At 45.8% G+C, this 14217-nt stretch overlaps 1 protein-coding gene across 4 annotated transcripts in view; it reads left to right on the plus strand.

The window, feature by feature from the left end:
* The window catches only part of ITGAL (integrin subunit alpha L), a 95643-nt gene extending 90611 nt beyond the window's left edge, over positions 1 to 5032 (plus strand). The window contains exons 26-31 of one of the 4 annotated variants that reach the window (XR_010085237.1): positions 23 to 76; positions 313 to 393; positions 2349 to 2444; positions 2746 to 2856; positions 4118 to 4495; positions 4805 to 5032. Coding sequence is in view for 1 of the 4 variants with exons in the window: in XM_063430947.1 (XP_063287017.1) it covers positions 23 to 76; positions 313 to 393; positions 2349 to 2444; positions 2746 to 2856; positions 4118 to 4255 (480 nt within the window). In the remaining 3 variants the exon portion in view is untranslated. The other 3 variants (XR_010085238.1, XR_010085236.1, XM_063430947.1) reach the window with 3 other exon arrangements.
* Positions 5033 to 14217: the final 9185 nt, after the last annotated feature.

Raw genomic sequence — 14217 nt, forward strand, 5'->3', positions numbered from 1 at the left:
AAGGCTTTATGTATTGTGTTAGGACTCACGCACGAACTGTGATACAATGAAGCACAGCATGAACCCTCAACAAAAGGTACGGTGTCTTCATCTTCAGTCTATTCACTAAAGCAGGAATTGTACAGCGTAAAATGAGAATTGAACCATATGGGCTAAGATAGAGACATTGAAAAAATAACAAACTGTAGAATTTTATCACTTTGGTTATTTTGATCGAAATAGTTAAATTTAAAGGTCACTCCTCCACAATTCCTGATTTAGAGCATATAGCTGATATCATAAAATGAGCTCATATAGTGATGTCATCTGCAGGAGTTCTTATGTGCTGTACAAAGCCTGAATGAGACCTTCATACATGTGATAGGGGAACTGACACCCACTAAGGCCTGGCAGGTAATTATTGCACACTATATTCTACACAACCTGAAGATATGTAATATGGTAACATTCCCTAATTCCATGTTACCTGGAATACAAGAAAATGGCTTGTTACCCTTCCCTGATGAAGCCGTAATACTATGGGGATAGAATAGAGGTGAATGGCTCGTTATCTCTCCTATGTTAAAATGGTAATACGATGGGGATAGAATAGAGGTGAATGGCTCGTTATCTCTCCTATGTTAAAATGGTAATACGATGGGGATAGAATAGAGGTGAATGGCTCGTTATCTCTCCTATGTTAAAATGGTAATACGATGGGGATAGAATAGAGGTGAATGTCTCGTTATCTCTCTGGTGATAAAATAGTAATACGATGGGGATAGAATAGAGGTGAATGGCTCGTTATCTCTCTGGTGATGATGCAGAGATAAATTGATGAGATTTACACACACAGGGTTATTTACAAAGGTGAGAATTTCAATTTTAAGGCACTTACTCTGCGCAAGCCTTGCGACCGCGGTATGTACGCCAGTGCATGCATAAACACATACACTTAAAAGACCACTACAGACACCCAGATCACATCAGCTCAATGAAGTGGTCTGGGTGCCAGGTCTCTCTAGTTTTAACCCTGCAGCTGAAAACATAGCAGTTTCAGAGAAACTGCTATGTTTCACTGAGGGTTAATCCAGCCTCTAGTGGCTGTCTCATTGACAGCCGCTAGAGGAGCTTCTGCAATTCTCACTGTGAAAATCACAGTGAGAAGACGCTGAACGTCTATAGGAAAGCATTGAGTAATGGGCGGTTTGAATGCGCGCGTGGCTCTTGCCCTGCATGCGCATTCAGAGCTGAGAGGCGGATCGGGGCAGAGAGATCCCCAGCGCCAAGGGAGTCCGACACTGGAGAAAGGAGGTAAGTGCTTAAGACACACACACACACTCTCATGAACAGACGCATACACACTAGCTAACAGACACACACATTTACTGACAGACACACACTCAGTAACAGACACACACAGTAACACACTCACTGACACATTCTAACACTAACACACACACTCTAATACACACACACACTCTAACACACACACTAATACATACACACACACACTCACACGTTTAAAAAATAAATAAAAAATTAATCCCCCCAGCCTCCCTACCTTTGGGAGTGCTGAAGGGATTCCCTGGGGTCCAGTGGTGGCGAGGGGGCGCTCAGCCAGGGAGAGTGCTCCCTCGCACGCCCGCCAGTCTGCCCGCCGGGTGCCACCAGGAGAGGAGGCTGGCCCAGTGGGTACATACCTGGGTCGCAGGGCAGCTGGGCCCCCTGGTGGGCCGGGCCCGGTCGCAGCCATGACCCCTGCGACCCTGGTATGTACGCCACTGATTGGTGGTTTTTGCCGTTTATTTGAGAGTCTGATTTATAAACTTCTTGCTAATGCCTCATTTCCACTGAGCGGAACGGTTCGGGTCGGTACAGTTTGGAAGGGTTAGAATGGTCCAGCCTATTGAGGTGAGCGATTCCACTGCAAGTCGGACTGCCAGGGGCCATGCGGAGTTTAGACCAGATGCCTAGCATGTCATTTGTCGTGATCATTGACGTTTTCATGTCCGCCCTAACATTTTCCTATGGACCTTCATCTGAAGGGGGGTGTGGTTGGGTTCGGTTGTATGGGCCACTTTCATAATGGAAACACTGAAAATAGCGTACCGTGCCGAACCGACTCGAGGCATTAATGAAACCTGGAAACTGTTGGAAGTTAATGCAGGTTTTGCTGGTTTCTATAGTTACTGCCCACTTTCAGTATTATTATTTCCATTTTTTCTGTCACATTTCGGAGTTCTCCATTTGTTATGTGTTGGTACACCGCTGTACTATCTGATCTCAATATTCCTTTATGCGTGTGATTGTAATATAACAGAGGGTAGGTGTAGCACACTAACACGTATCTCACCTGTGACCTTCAGAAACCCGTGTCCATCATTGTGAATAGCTCTGTGACAATCCAGTACAATAAAACGAGGTACTACAGTGACACGAAAGGAACGTTCTACTCCGCTCAGGTACTGGCCAAAAGGCAACATTCCTCAGAATTGTATGTATTTATAACGGCTTACTTAAATTCTAAAACACATTGCTAAACATGTATAACTCAAAAACGAGTGAGTGCTACAGCGAGACTAAGTGAGTCTTTGTCTCCCTCTCTCACTCGGTCTCTGAGTGAGAGAGCGAGAGACTGAGTGAGAGAGAGGAGGAGACTGAGTGAGAGACTCCTTCACAGGGACTTGGTGAGTTACACTCTGTGAAGGGTTACTCATGGAGTGAGACTGTCTGTACTCAGTTTGTGCTTTGTCTATTGCCCAGGTTTCTACACGAGTGGAGCTTCTAGTTGTGCCCAATCACATGCTGTACATTATTGGGAGCAGTGTGGGTGGGGGAGTCCTCCTGCTTTGTATCTGCGTGATTCTGTACAAGGTACGTAATACCTAGTTACCTGTGTGTATGTAATTATTTGGGGTCTGTGTGTGAGCGTTCAGGGTGGGATATATATTCTGGGTATATACAGTGTGTGAGCGTTCGGGGTGGGATATATTTTCTGAGTATATACAGTGTGAGCGTTAGGGGTGGCATATATATTCTGGGTATATACAGTGTGAGTGTCGGGTGGGATATATATTCTGGGTACATACAGTGTGTGAGCGTTCGGAGTGGGATATATATTCTGGGTATATACAGTGTGTGAGCGTTCGGGATAGGATATATTTTCTGGGTATATACAGTGTGTGAGAGTTCAGGGTGGGATATATATTCTGGGTATATACAGTGTGATTGTTCACCTGTATATAATCTGGGTATATACAGTGTGAGCGTTCGAGGTGGGATATATATTTTGGGTATATACAGCGTGAGCATTCAGGGTGGGATATATATTCTAGGTGTATACACTTTGTGAGTGTTCAAGGTGGGATATATATTCTGGGTATATACAGTGTGCGCATTCGGGGTGGGATATATATTCTGGGTATAGAGTGTGCGCGTTCGGGGTGGGATATATATTCTGGGTATATACAGTGTGCGCGTTCGGGGTGGGATATATATTCTGGGTATATACAGTGTGAGCGTTCAGGGTGGGATATATATACAGTGTGAGCGTTCAGGGAGGGATATATATTTTGGTATGTACAGCGTGAGCATTCAGGGTGGGATATATTCTAGGTGTATACACTTTGTGAGTGCTCAAGGTGGGATATATTCTGGGTATATACAGTGTGCGCGTTCGGGGTGGGATATATATTCTGGGTATATACAGTGTGCGCGTTCGGGGTGGGATATATATTCTGGGTATATACAGTGTGCGCGTTCGGGGTGGAATATATATATACAGTGTGAGCGTTCGGGGTGGGATATATATTTTGGGTATATACAGCGTGAGCATTCAGGGTGGGATATATATTCTAGGTGTATACACTTTGTGAGTGTTCAAGGTGGGATATATATTCTGGGTATATACAATGTGCGCGTTCGGGGTGGGATATATATTCTGGGTATATACAGTGTGCGCGTTTGGGGTGGGATATATATTCTGGGTATATACAGTGTGCGCGTTCGGGGTGGGATATATATTCTGGGTATATACAGTGTGCGCGTTCGGGGTGGGATATATATACAGTGTGAGCGTTCAGGGAGGGATATATATTGTATTTGCTTTTTTTACTGTTTGTTCTCTCTCCCACAGTGCGGTTTCTTTACACGGTACAAGGACCGGATGTTAGATGCCAATAATAAGGAGAGCCACATCAGAAGTGATGATAAAACTCAGATCACAGAAGTGAATGATCTCCAAACTCAAACTATCCAGACAGACAGTGACTGAGACAGATAATCCTGTACACTATCACACCAGGCCACAGAGTAACCTACAGCAATACAATATTATACACCATCTCGCCAGGCCACGGAGTAACATACAGTCATACAATATTATACACAATCACGCCAGGCCATGGAATAACATACAGCCATACAATATTATACACAATCACGCCAGGCCACGGAGTAACATACAGCCATACAATATTATACACAATCACGCCAGGCCACGGAGTAACATACAGTCATACAATATTATACACAATCACGCCAGGCCACGGAATAACATACAGCCATACAATATTATACACCATCACGCCAGGTCATGGAGTAACATACACCCATACAATATTATACACCATTACACCAGGTCACGGAATAACTTACAGCCACATAATATTATACACCATCACGCCAGGCCACTGAATAACAGTCACACAATATTGTACAGTATCACACACCAGAATAGCATACAGTCACACAATATTATACACTATCCAACCAGGTCACAGAATAACACACAGCCATGCAATATTATACATCATCACGCCAGGCCACGGAATATTTGATACTGTCACAGACAATAATATGCTATTGTACACAATCATATACAAGCATACACAAAGGTAGTGGGCAATATACAGAGAGCAAGCAAAAATTTCATAAGGAGCAACCTCACAGAGCTCCACACGAGTAACACACATAGCAAAGTGCAGTGTGTATCACAGAGCTCCACAGTAATAAAACTCACAGTAATGTGCGGTGTGTATGAGTATCACAGAGCTCCACAATAATAAAACTCACAGTAATGTGCAGTGTGTATCACAGAGCTCCACAGTAATAAAACTCATAGTAATGTGCGGTTTGTATGAGGGTATCACAGAGCTCCACCGCAATAAAACTCAGTAATGTGAAGTGTGTATGAGATCAGAGCTCCACAGCAATAAAACTTACTATTTTGTCATTCTAGTATATTTTTGTTTAAATCCTTTCATGTTAATATACTTTGTTTGTTCTAAATTATGTTGTCTTTTGTATTAATTTTTATCACTAAGTCATTAAGTTCTCCAACATTTTCTTGACTAGAGTATCCTCGTCCTTGGCCATACCTACAGCCACACCCACTAAAATAGTCTTTTTATTTCATTCTTTGTCAACAGTCCCCAAACATTACTCAATGTATCCCCCACAAAATGTATCTCAACACAATGTCTCCCCCCAACATACAATGCATCCCCCACACAATGTCTCCCCCCAACATACAATGCATCCCCCACAATGTCTCCCCCAACATACAATGCATCCCCCACACAATGTCTCCCCCAACATACAATGCATCCCCCACACAATGTCTCCCCCAACATACAATGCATCCCCCACACAATGTCTCCCCCAACATACAATGCATCCCCCACACAATGTCTCCCCCAACATACAATGCATCCCCCACACAATTTCTCCCCACACATACAATGCATCCCCCACACAATGTCTCCCCCAACATACAATGCATCCCCCACACAATGTCTCCCCACACATACAATGCATCCCCCACACAATGTCTCCCCACACATACAATGCATCCCCCACACAATGTCTCCCCACACATACAATGCATCCCCCACACAATGTCTCCCCACACGTCATACAATGTCTCCCCACACGTCATACAATGTCTCCCCACACGTCATACAATGTCTCTCCACACGTCATACAATGTCTCCCCACACGTCATACAATGCATCCCCCATACAATGTCTCCCCACACGTCATACAATGTCTCCCCACACGTCATACAATGTCTCCCCACACGTCATACAATGTCTCCCCACACGTCATACAATGCATCCCCCACACAATGTCTCCCCACACGTCATACAATGCATCCCCCATACAATGTCTCCCCACACGTCATACAATGTCTCCCCACACGTCATACAATGCATCCACCACACAATGTCTCCCCACACATACAATGCATCTGTAGCGGAGAGCTGGTATTTCAAAGGGTTAACTCCACTAAAGATCCCAGTGAGGCTCAGGAACAAGTAATAAAATCCCATAGAACAATAATCACAGCAAGCAAGGTAATCCACGAATATCCCCATACAGATCCCAATGACTGGACGACACACAGCATCAGGAGCAGAACTGACTTTTAATCACTCAACCTTCTTTTAAAGCTTTCTCCCCTGCAAGGGAGGGATTTACAGTAATTATACAGTACACCAATCATACATGAGTTGCCACTCACACATCCCCTCCCCTTAGTATGACTCATAATCCCATTATGCAGGACACAGTTCCCCTCATTTTCTGGATGTACCCCTAAACCTAGAGGTACACCTCTAAATTTTATATCCCCTGGTAGCCCTGATCTGGGTGAGTGACATACTCAAAAATCACCCAGATCGGACCAGGGGTTCGGGAAATTCATGGAGGTAGTAAAAAGACCGACCGCGCTGGAGGTAACAGTCGAAATTGGTACCTTACGTTTTGGCCCTGCGGTCGGTCACAGAAAAAGGGAATAAAATGCACGAACGGCCTGGGTTATGGAGACTGGGGAGGATTCGGATAAACCTCTTTGTTCGTGGGTGTAACGGATCACCTGGCACCCCGACTGGGTACCTCCGTTAATGGATGCTCCTAGTGCTTCCTGAGGACTCCAAGCACTCTGGCAGACACCACAATCACCGAATCCGAGAAACCTTTTAAATTCTCCCAAGCATATGAATGCTGTAGACCATTGAATAGGAACCATACAAATAGGCTTGTACTCCTAGCAGTCAACTGGAACAGCATGCCATAAATCCTTCCCCCCAATAATGAGACGATACATCACTTTGAGGGTAAAACAGGAACTCTGGACTGGCTCATCCAGCCCGGCTTTTATTACAATAATACACATACAGTCCACACCCAGGGGGAGGCATAAAATATCCAATCACATACATGGTTCAGCCCACACATCCCCTCCCCTCAGATAACATTAAACCCAATTATCCGGTACACCTTTTCAGCCAAGTTCTGGATGTACCCCAAAACCCGGGGGTACACCTTTAAATCCAGCATCGCTGGATAGCCCTTATTCAGGGGGACAACATATTCAAAATTCAAGTCATTCGGATGAACAGTTCGGCAGATATGGGGTTCCAAAGATTTGACCGACCGCATGGGTAAAGTATCCGAAAACAGTTCCATGCATTTTGGCCCTGCGGTCGGTCACAAACAAGGGAATGAAAACAGGCGAATTGCCTGTGTTATAGAGCCTGGAGAGGGTTTGAATGAATTCCCTTGTTTGTGGGGTTCTTTCTACCGAACGGCGGGTCATTCGGTAGTTTCTATACGAATTTCTGGAAGTATGGAGGTCTCAGCGGTGTTTGCCTAGTCAAGTGTCCGATTTTAGTTCCAGACACTCGACGGCAAAACACCGCTGTTCGGTAGTTTAAGATGGCCGCCGCCACGTGTTTGTTTCCCGAATGGCGGCCACCCAGAGGACAAAGAATACATTACACTGATTGCCAATTACCCGTTTGCAACATTGTTGCAAACGGTAATTGGAGGCACACTTATTCCTGGGTGGTCTGGTTGTTCGGTAGTTTCACTCAATATAATGAATGGAGTGAGTCTACCGAACAATCAGCTGAATGCTGCATACATATCCCAGGTTAAACTCAACACATAAATACATATGTAATATTAAAGGCAGTATACTGGAATATGCTCCACAGTCTTAAAGGGACAGTAGTCCCAAAAGTCCCAATATGTCCATCGCTGATTTTAAAGGGCCAGTAGCAGCAATATAAAGTACAATATGCCCCAAATAACCCAGGGGCCATAGTCAGCAGGTAGGAGGCTAGCAAACAGGCTTCTCCAGGGCCCAGTGGCGAGGTTGGTTTCGCCACAGTGGGGTTCTTTCTACTGAATGGTGGGCCGTTCGGTAGTTTCTACACGAATTGATGGCAGTGTGGAGGTCTCAGCGGTGTTTGCCTAGTCAATTGTCCGATTTTAGTTCCAGACACTCGACGGCAAAACACAGCTGTTAGGGAGTTTAAGATGGCCGCCGCCACGTGTTCGTCTTCCGAACGGTGGACACCCAGAGGACAAAGCACACACTGCACTGATTGCCAATTACGGGTTTGCAACATTGTTGCGAACGGTAATTGGCGGCACACTTATTCCTGGGGTGGTCTGATTGTTCGGTAGTTTCACTAGTATAATAAATGAAGTGATTTTACCAAACAATCAGTTGAATGCTGCGTACAATACACGTACATACGGCAAAAATTAAACGAAAGCATATTAAAACACATAAAGCATATTACAACAGCCCAATGCCATCTGCTACATGCATTCCATTCAAAGGTATATTTCAGGTGTCCCGACTCTCTCCAGCGATTCACAGAAAATCAAAGTCATCAAAATAGCATACATAGAAAACAAAAGAAAAATGTGTTGGACACCCCAATGGGAAGAGGGGTTTCGCCGCCAGAGATGATAATAATCCTGGAAGCGATAATCCTAAAACGCAGTGAAATAGTTGTTATAGCTGTTCCCTACAGACACGATACGAGGCTCTGTGTTGAGGGTTAAACTTGAACTGCTTTAATGGCAGCCACAGCTGGCCTTTTATGCAAGTCTCCATGCAAGGGGTTTCTGATTACACATTCCAGGGGCATTCCCCACTGAGCATGAGAGGGGACAGCACACACATAATTACATTACCTCTCAGGTCCAGGACAAGCATAATAAAAATACCTCAAAATATATATTTAACAGTGAGATATCCCTTCAAGTTCTATATCCCTGGATAGCCTGGGCCTGAGAGCCCAACATATTCCGAATGCACTAAGATTCCACGAACGCAGCCCAAATGCCACCAGGGTATAGTTTAGACTGACCGCACCCGAGGCGCCTGCCCAAAATAGTTCCATGAAATCAGGCTGTGCGGTCGGTCTCTTTCGGGAATATCAAATACACAATATTTATAAACGAATAACAGTTTGTGCATATGTTCACAGAGTATCTGTGGTTCGGGAGATGTTTCCACCGAACGCCGTTTTGTTTGTATGAATAATACCAAACATATTTGGATATGGAAGTCTCAGCGGTGTTCGCGCCGTCGAGTGTCCGATTTTAGTTCCATGCACTCGATGACCAAACACCGCTGTCTGTGTTCATGTCCTAAGATGGCCGCCACCACATGTTCTCACATAGGAACGACGACCACCCAGTGGACTGCTTAGAACGTTGAGGTGATTGCGGTTACAGAGGTGTTAGCAGAGGTTAATGGGGTCAACAAGCGGCACATTCCGTATATTGGTGGTCTGTCGTTCAGTAGATTATTCGTTATTCAAACCGGGCAATGTTAACATATGTGGTGGATGTATTTCACTGAACAAACAGGCGAAGGGAACAAAGAGCTGTAAAATCCAGGGACAGGGAGATCTGTCACAAAAAAACAATAGGGATTATCACCACTCTCCCACCAACCCATAAAAAGGTTGACATCATAGGCCACAAATTGTGCACCCAACGCAGAGCCACATCCCAAAAGATAGTTGTACAGGATCCCATATACTCAGACTGAGTATATCTGTTTTAATTCTCCCAAGTCCCAAGTAAAGCAGTGATTATAGCTTTGGTATACCTAAACATCAGCCTAGACTTGATGAAGGGTACAAGAAGACTGGTTTTATTATGGCAAGATGGCCCACTTATATACACAGCAAGGATACATTAACACACGCCCAGAACACTCCCACAACACGCCCATGAATTTCTGTGTCAGAATGACTAAGCATAAAAATATAAAATATTAAAAATACATATATGACATAGATGAACCTCCACAAATATTACATCCTTAAATAGCCCTGATCTGAGCGCCTGAGTTCTCCAAATAGCACTCAGATCCATAAAGTGTAGGGAAAACACCACCGTGTCAAAGTTCTGACTGGCCGCAAACGTGGTCCTATGCCCAAAACAGTTCCAGGGCATATGGTGCTTTGGCCGGTTAATTGTCGGGAGCTCCTGTGGCCGCAATACGAGGTACTCCGTCTGGGTCTTTTGTGGCATTTGTTCCCCTTAGTCTCAGTCCCCTTCCCTCCAAAAAGCACTCTCATGGTGGATTTCAAAGTTGTTCAAAACCCCGGACCAAGTTGTCCGAAAGCCGCACGGTCACCTCATGCCGAAGACAGTTCTATAACATTGCGGCTAAGTCCCGCTGAGGTAACCGGGAACTCACAAAGTCCTCATGCTGGATTTAGATCCATAACAATCGTGGCAAAGTACCGCTGAGGATTTAACTCCCGAACAGGGTCTTTGTATGTGGCCCATAGTCATTGGGCAGGAGAGTAGCTAGTTGGCTCCTCCAGGAGTTTGTGACAAACGTCATGGGTAAGGAGGGTTTGTCACAATACTAATCCCCTTCAACCAAAAAATAATTGTGTTGGAGTAAAAAACATATATAAACTAGCAAAACTGAATAACTCATCAGAAAATTAACTCAAACATAAAATAAATATTCTATCACTACAGAATCTGTTGGCACTATATAAATGGCAATAATAATAACAGCTACTAAACCCTTTCAAATGGAGGAAAGAGAGGCAACAACCGTTAACCAGGAGTACTCAATTTTTCTACTGAAATTCTGTCTGAAATATCTTGTGGATAACCCGGAGGATCCTTCACCAGAGGCTGTAAATATGAGTTGAACCAATCAGAAAGTTTTTTACCTAGTGAACGTAAGTCGGCCTACACAGGAGGATCCTGCAGGCTCTAGAAGGCTATTATGAGATGAAGGAGATAAGAAATTCTACATTAAACAACGTGCAATAAAAAGTTTAAAGATTAGATCTCTATTTATATGACCTTAGTTACACCTCCTCTGGCTGTGACTCACACAGTATTCCATAAACTTACTGTAAAACGGGTTCCAACGCAGAAGCCTCCTGTGTGTTATTAAAGTACAATTTACAGAGCAGGAGATACAAACTTCTAAAGTAAACACAGTGTGTTGTAAGATCTGATTGACAATTAGACTGTGTGTTCATGCAGGGTGTTGTGACCAGGGCTGTATAAACAAAGTGATTTAACTCCTAAATGGCAGAGGATTGAGCAGTGAGGCTGCAGGGGCATGTTCTATACAGCATAACCGCTTCATTAAGCTAAAGTTGTTCAAGTGACTATAGTGTCCCTTTAATACCTGGGTGCAGCCATTTTGTTCTCCTCTGTCCATGATGTCTGCAGTTTGACTGATGAATTATGGGTAAATTAGTTAAGTAAGTGAAATTAGTTTTTGCTTATGTTCCGCCATTTGCAAAAATTTGCCAAAGATCACGCTTCCCATGAGAAAAAGTAGTCCCAACTAACCGCTTCTTTTGAATGACTGGCAGTTGGTGTTGACTCTGGTTGAGCGAGTGTTGGGATCAGCATGGACTTGGCTGAGTATTATCGAACCCAATATGATCAGAGAATTCTCCAATTACTGGAGTATGTCACTGCTTCCCCACCTCACGCTCCTCCAAAGCCATCTCTTCATTCACTAAATATACCCCCAGCCTATTCAGTCCTGTCTTCTATAATGCCCCCTGTGGCACTCTATAAGGCCCTCATTGGTCTCTGTATTACCCCCCACACTTCCCTGATCTCTGTATTACCTCCGTACTGCCCTGATCTCTGTATTGTCCTCCGTACTGCCCTGGTCTCTGTATTACCTCCGCACTGCCCTGGTCTCTGTATTACCCTCCGTACTGCCCTGGTCTCTGTATTACCCTCCGTACTGCCCTGATCTCTGTATTACCCTCCGTACTGCCCTGGTCTCTGTATTACCCTCCGTACTGCCCTGGTCTCTGTATTACCCTCCGTACTGCCCTGGTCTCTGTATTACCCTCCGTACTGCCCTGGTCTCTGTATTACCCTCCGTACTGCCCTGATCTCTGTATTACCCTCCGTACTGCCCTGGTCTCTGTATTACCCTCCGTACTGCCCTGGTCTCTGTATTACCCTCCGTACTGCCCTGATCTCTGTATTACCCTCCGTACTGCCCTGGTCTCTGTATTACCCTCCGTACTGCCCTGGTCTCTGTATTACCCTCCGTACTGCCCTGGTCTCTGTATTGTGCTCCGTACTGCCCTGATCTCTGTATTACCCTCCGTACTGCCCTGATCTCTGTATTACCTCCGTACTGCCCTGATCTCTGTATTGCCCTCCGTACTGCCCTGGTCTCTGTATTGCCCTCCGTACTGCCCTGATCTCTGTATTACCCTCCGTACTGCCCTGATCTCTGTATTACCCTCCGTACTGCCCTGATCTCTGTATTACCCTCCGTACTGCCCTGGTCTCTGTATTACCCTCCGTACTGCCCTGATCTCTGTATTACCTCCGTACTGCCCTGATCTCTGTATTACCCTCCGTGCTGCCCTGATCTCTGTATTACCCTCCGTACTGCCCTGATCTCTGTATTACCCTCCGTACTGCCCTGATCTCTGTATTACCCTCCGTACTGCCCTGGTCTCTGTATTACCCTCCGTACTGCCCTGGTCTCTGTATTACCCTCCGTACTGCCCTGATCTCTGTATTACCCTCCGTGCTGCCCTGATCTCTGTATTACCCTCCGTGCTGCCCTGGTCTCTGTATTACCCTCCGTACTGCCCTGGTCTCTGTATTACCCTCCGTACTGCCCTGATCTCTGTATTACCCTCCGTACTGCCCTGATCTCTGTATTACCCTCCGTACTGCCCTGATCTCTGTATTACCCTCCGTACTGCCCTGATCTCTGTATTACCCTCCGTACTGCCCTGATCTCTGTATTGTGCTCCGTACTGCCCTGATCTCTGTATTGTGCTCCGTACTGCCCTGGTCTCTGTATTGCCCTCCGTACTGCCCTGATCTCTGTATTACCCTCCGTACTGCCCTGGTCTCTGTATTACCCTCCGTACTGCCCTGGTCTCTGTATTACCCTCCGTACTGCCCTGATCTCTGTATTACCCTCCGTACTGCCCTGGTCTCTGTATTGTGCTCCGTACTGCCCTGGTCTCTGTATTACCCTCCGTACTGCCCTGGTCTCTGTATTACCCTCCGTACTGCCCTGGTCTCTGTATTGTGCTCCGTACTGCCCTGGTCTCTGTATTACCCTCCGTACTGCCCTGGTCTCTGTATTGTGCTCCGTACTGCCCTGATCTCTGTATTGTCCTCCGTACTGCCCTGGTCTCTGTATTGTCCTCCGTACTGCCCTGGTCTCTGTATTACCCTCCGTACTGCCCTGGTCTCTGTATTACCCTCCGTACTGCCCTGATCTCTGTATTGTGCTCCGTACTGCCCTGGTCTCTGTATTGTCCTCCGTACTGCCCTGGTCTCTGTATTACCCTCCGTACTGCCCTGGTCTCTGTATTACCCTCCGTACTGCCCTGGTCTCTGTATTGTGCTCCGTACTGCCCTGGTCTCTGTATTACCCTCCGTACTGCCCTGGTCTCTGTATTACCCTCCGTACTGCCCTGATCTCTGTATTACCTCCGTACTGCCCTGATCTCTGTATTACCCTCCGTACTGCCCTGGTCTCTGTATTACCCTCCGTACTGCCCTGATCTCTGTATTACCCTCCGTACTGCCCTGGTCTCTGTATTACCATCCGTACTGCCCTGGTCTCTGTATTACCCTCCGTACTGCCCTGATCTCTGTATTACCTCCGTACTGCCCTGATCTCTGTATTACCCTCCGTACTGCCCTGGTCTCTGTATTACCCTCCGTACTGCCCTGATCTCTGTATTACCCTCCGTACTGCCCTGATCTCTGTATTACCCTCCGTACTGCCCTGGTCTCTGTATTACCCTCCGTACTGCCCTGGTCTCTGTATTACCCTCCGTACTGCCCTGATCTCTGTATTACCCTCCGTACTGCCCTGGTCTCTGTATTACCCTCCGTACTGCCCTGGTCTCTGTATTACCCTCCGTACTGCCCTGG

The sequence above is a fragment of the Pelobates fuscus genome, chromosome 8, assembly GCF_036172605.1.
Source record: "Pelobates fuscus isolate aPelFus1 chromosome 8, aPelFus1.pri, whole genome shotgun sequence".
NCBI lineage: Eukaryota > Metazoa > Chordata > Amphibia > Anura > Pelobatidae > Pelobates > Pelobates fuscus.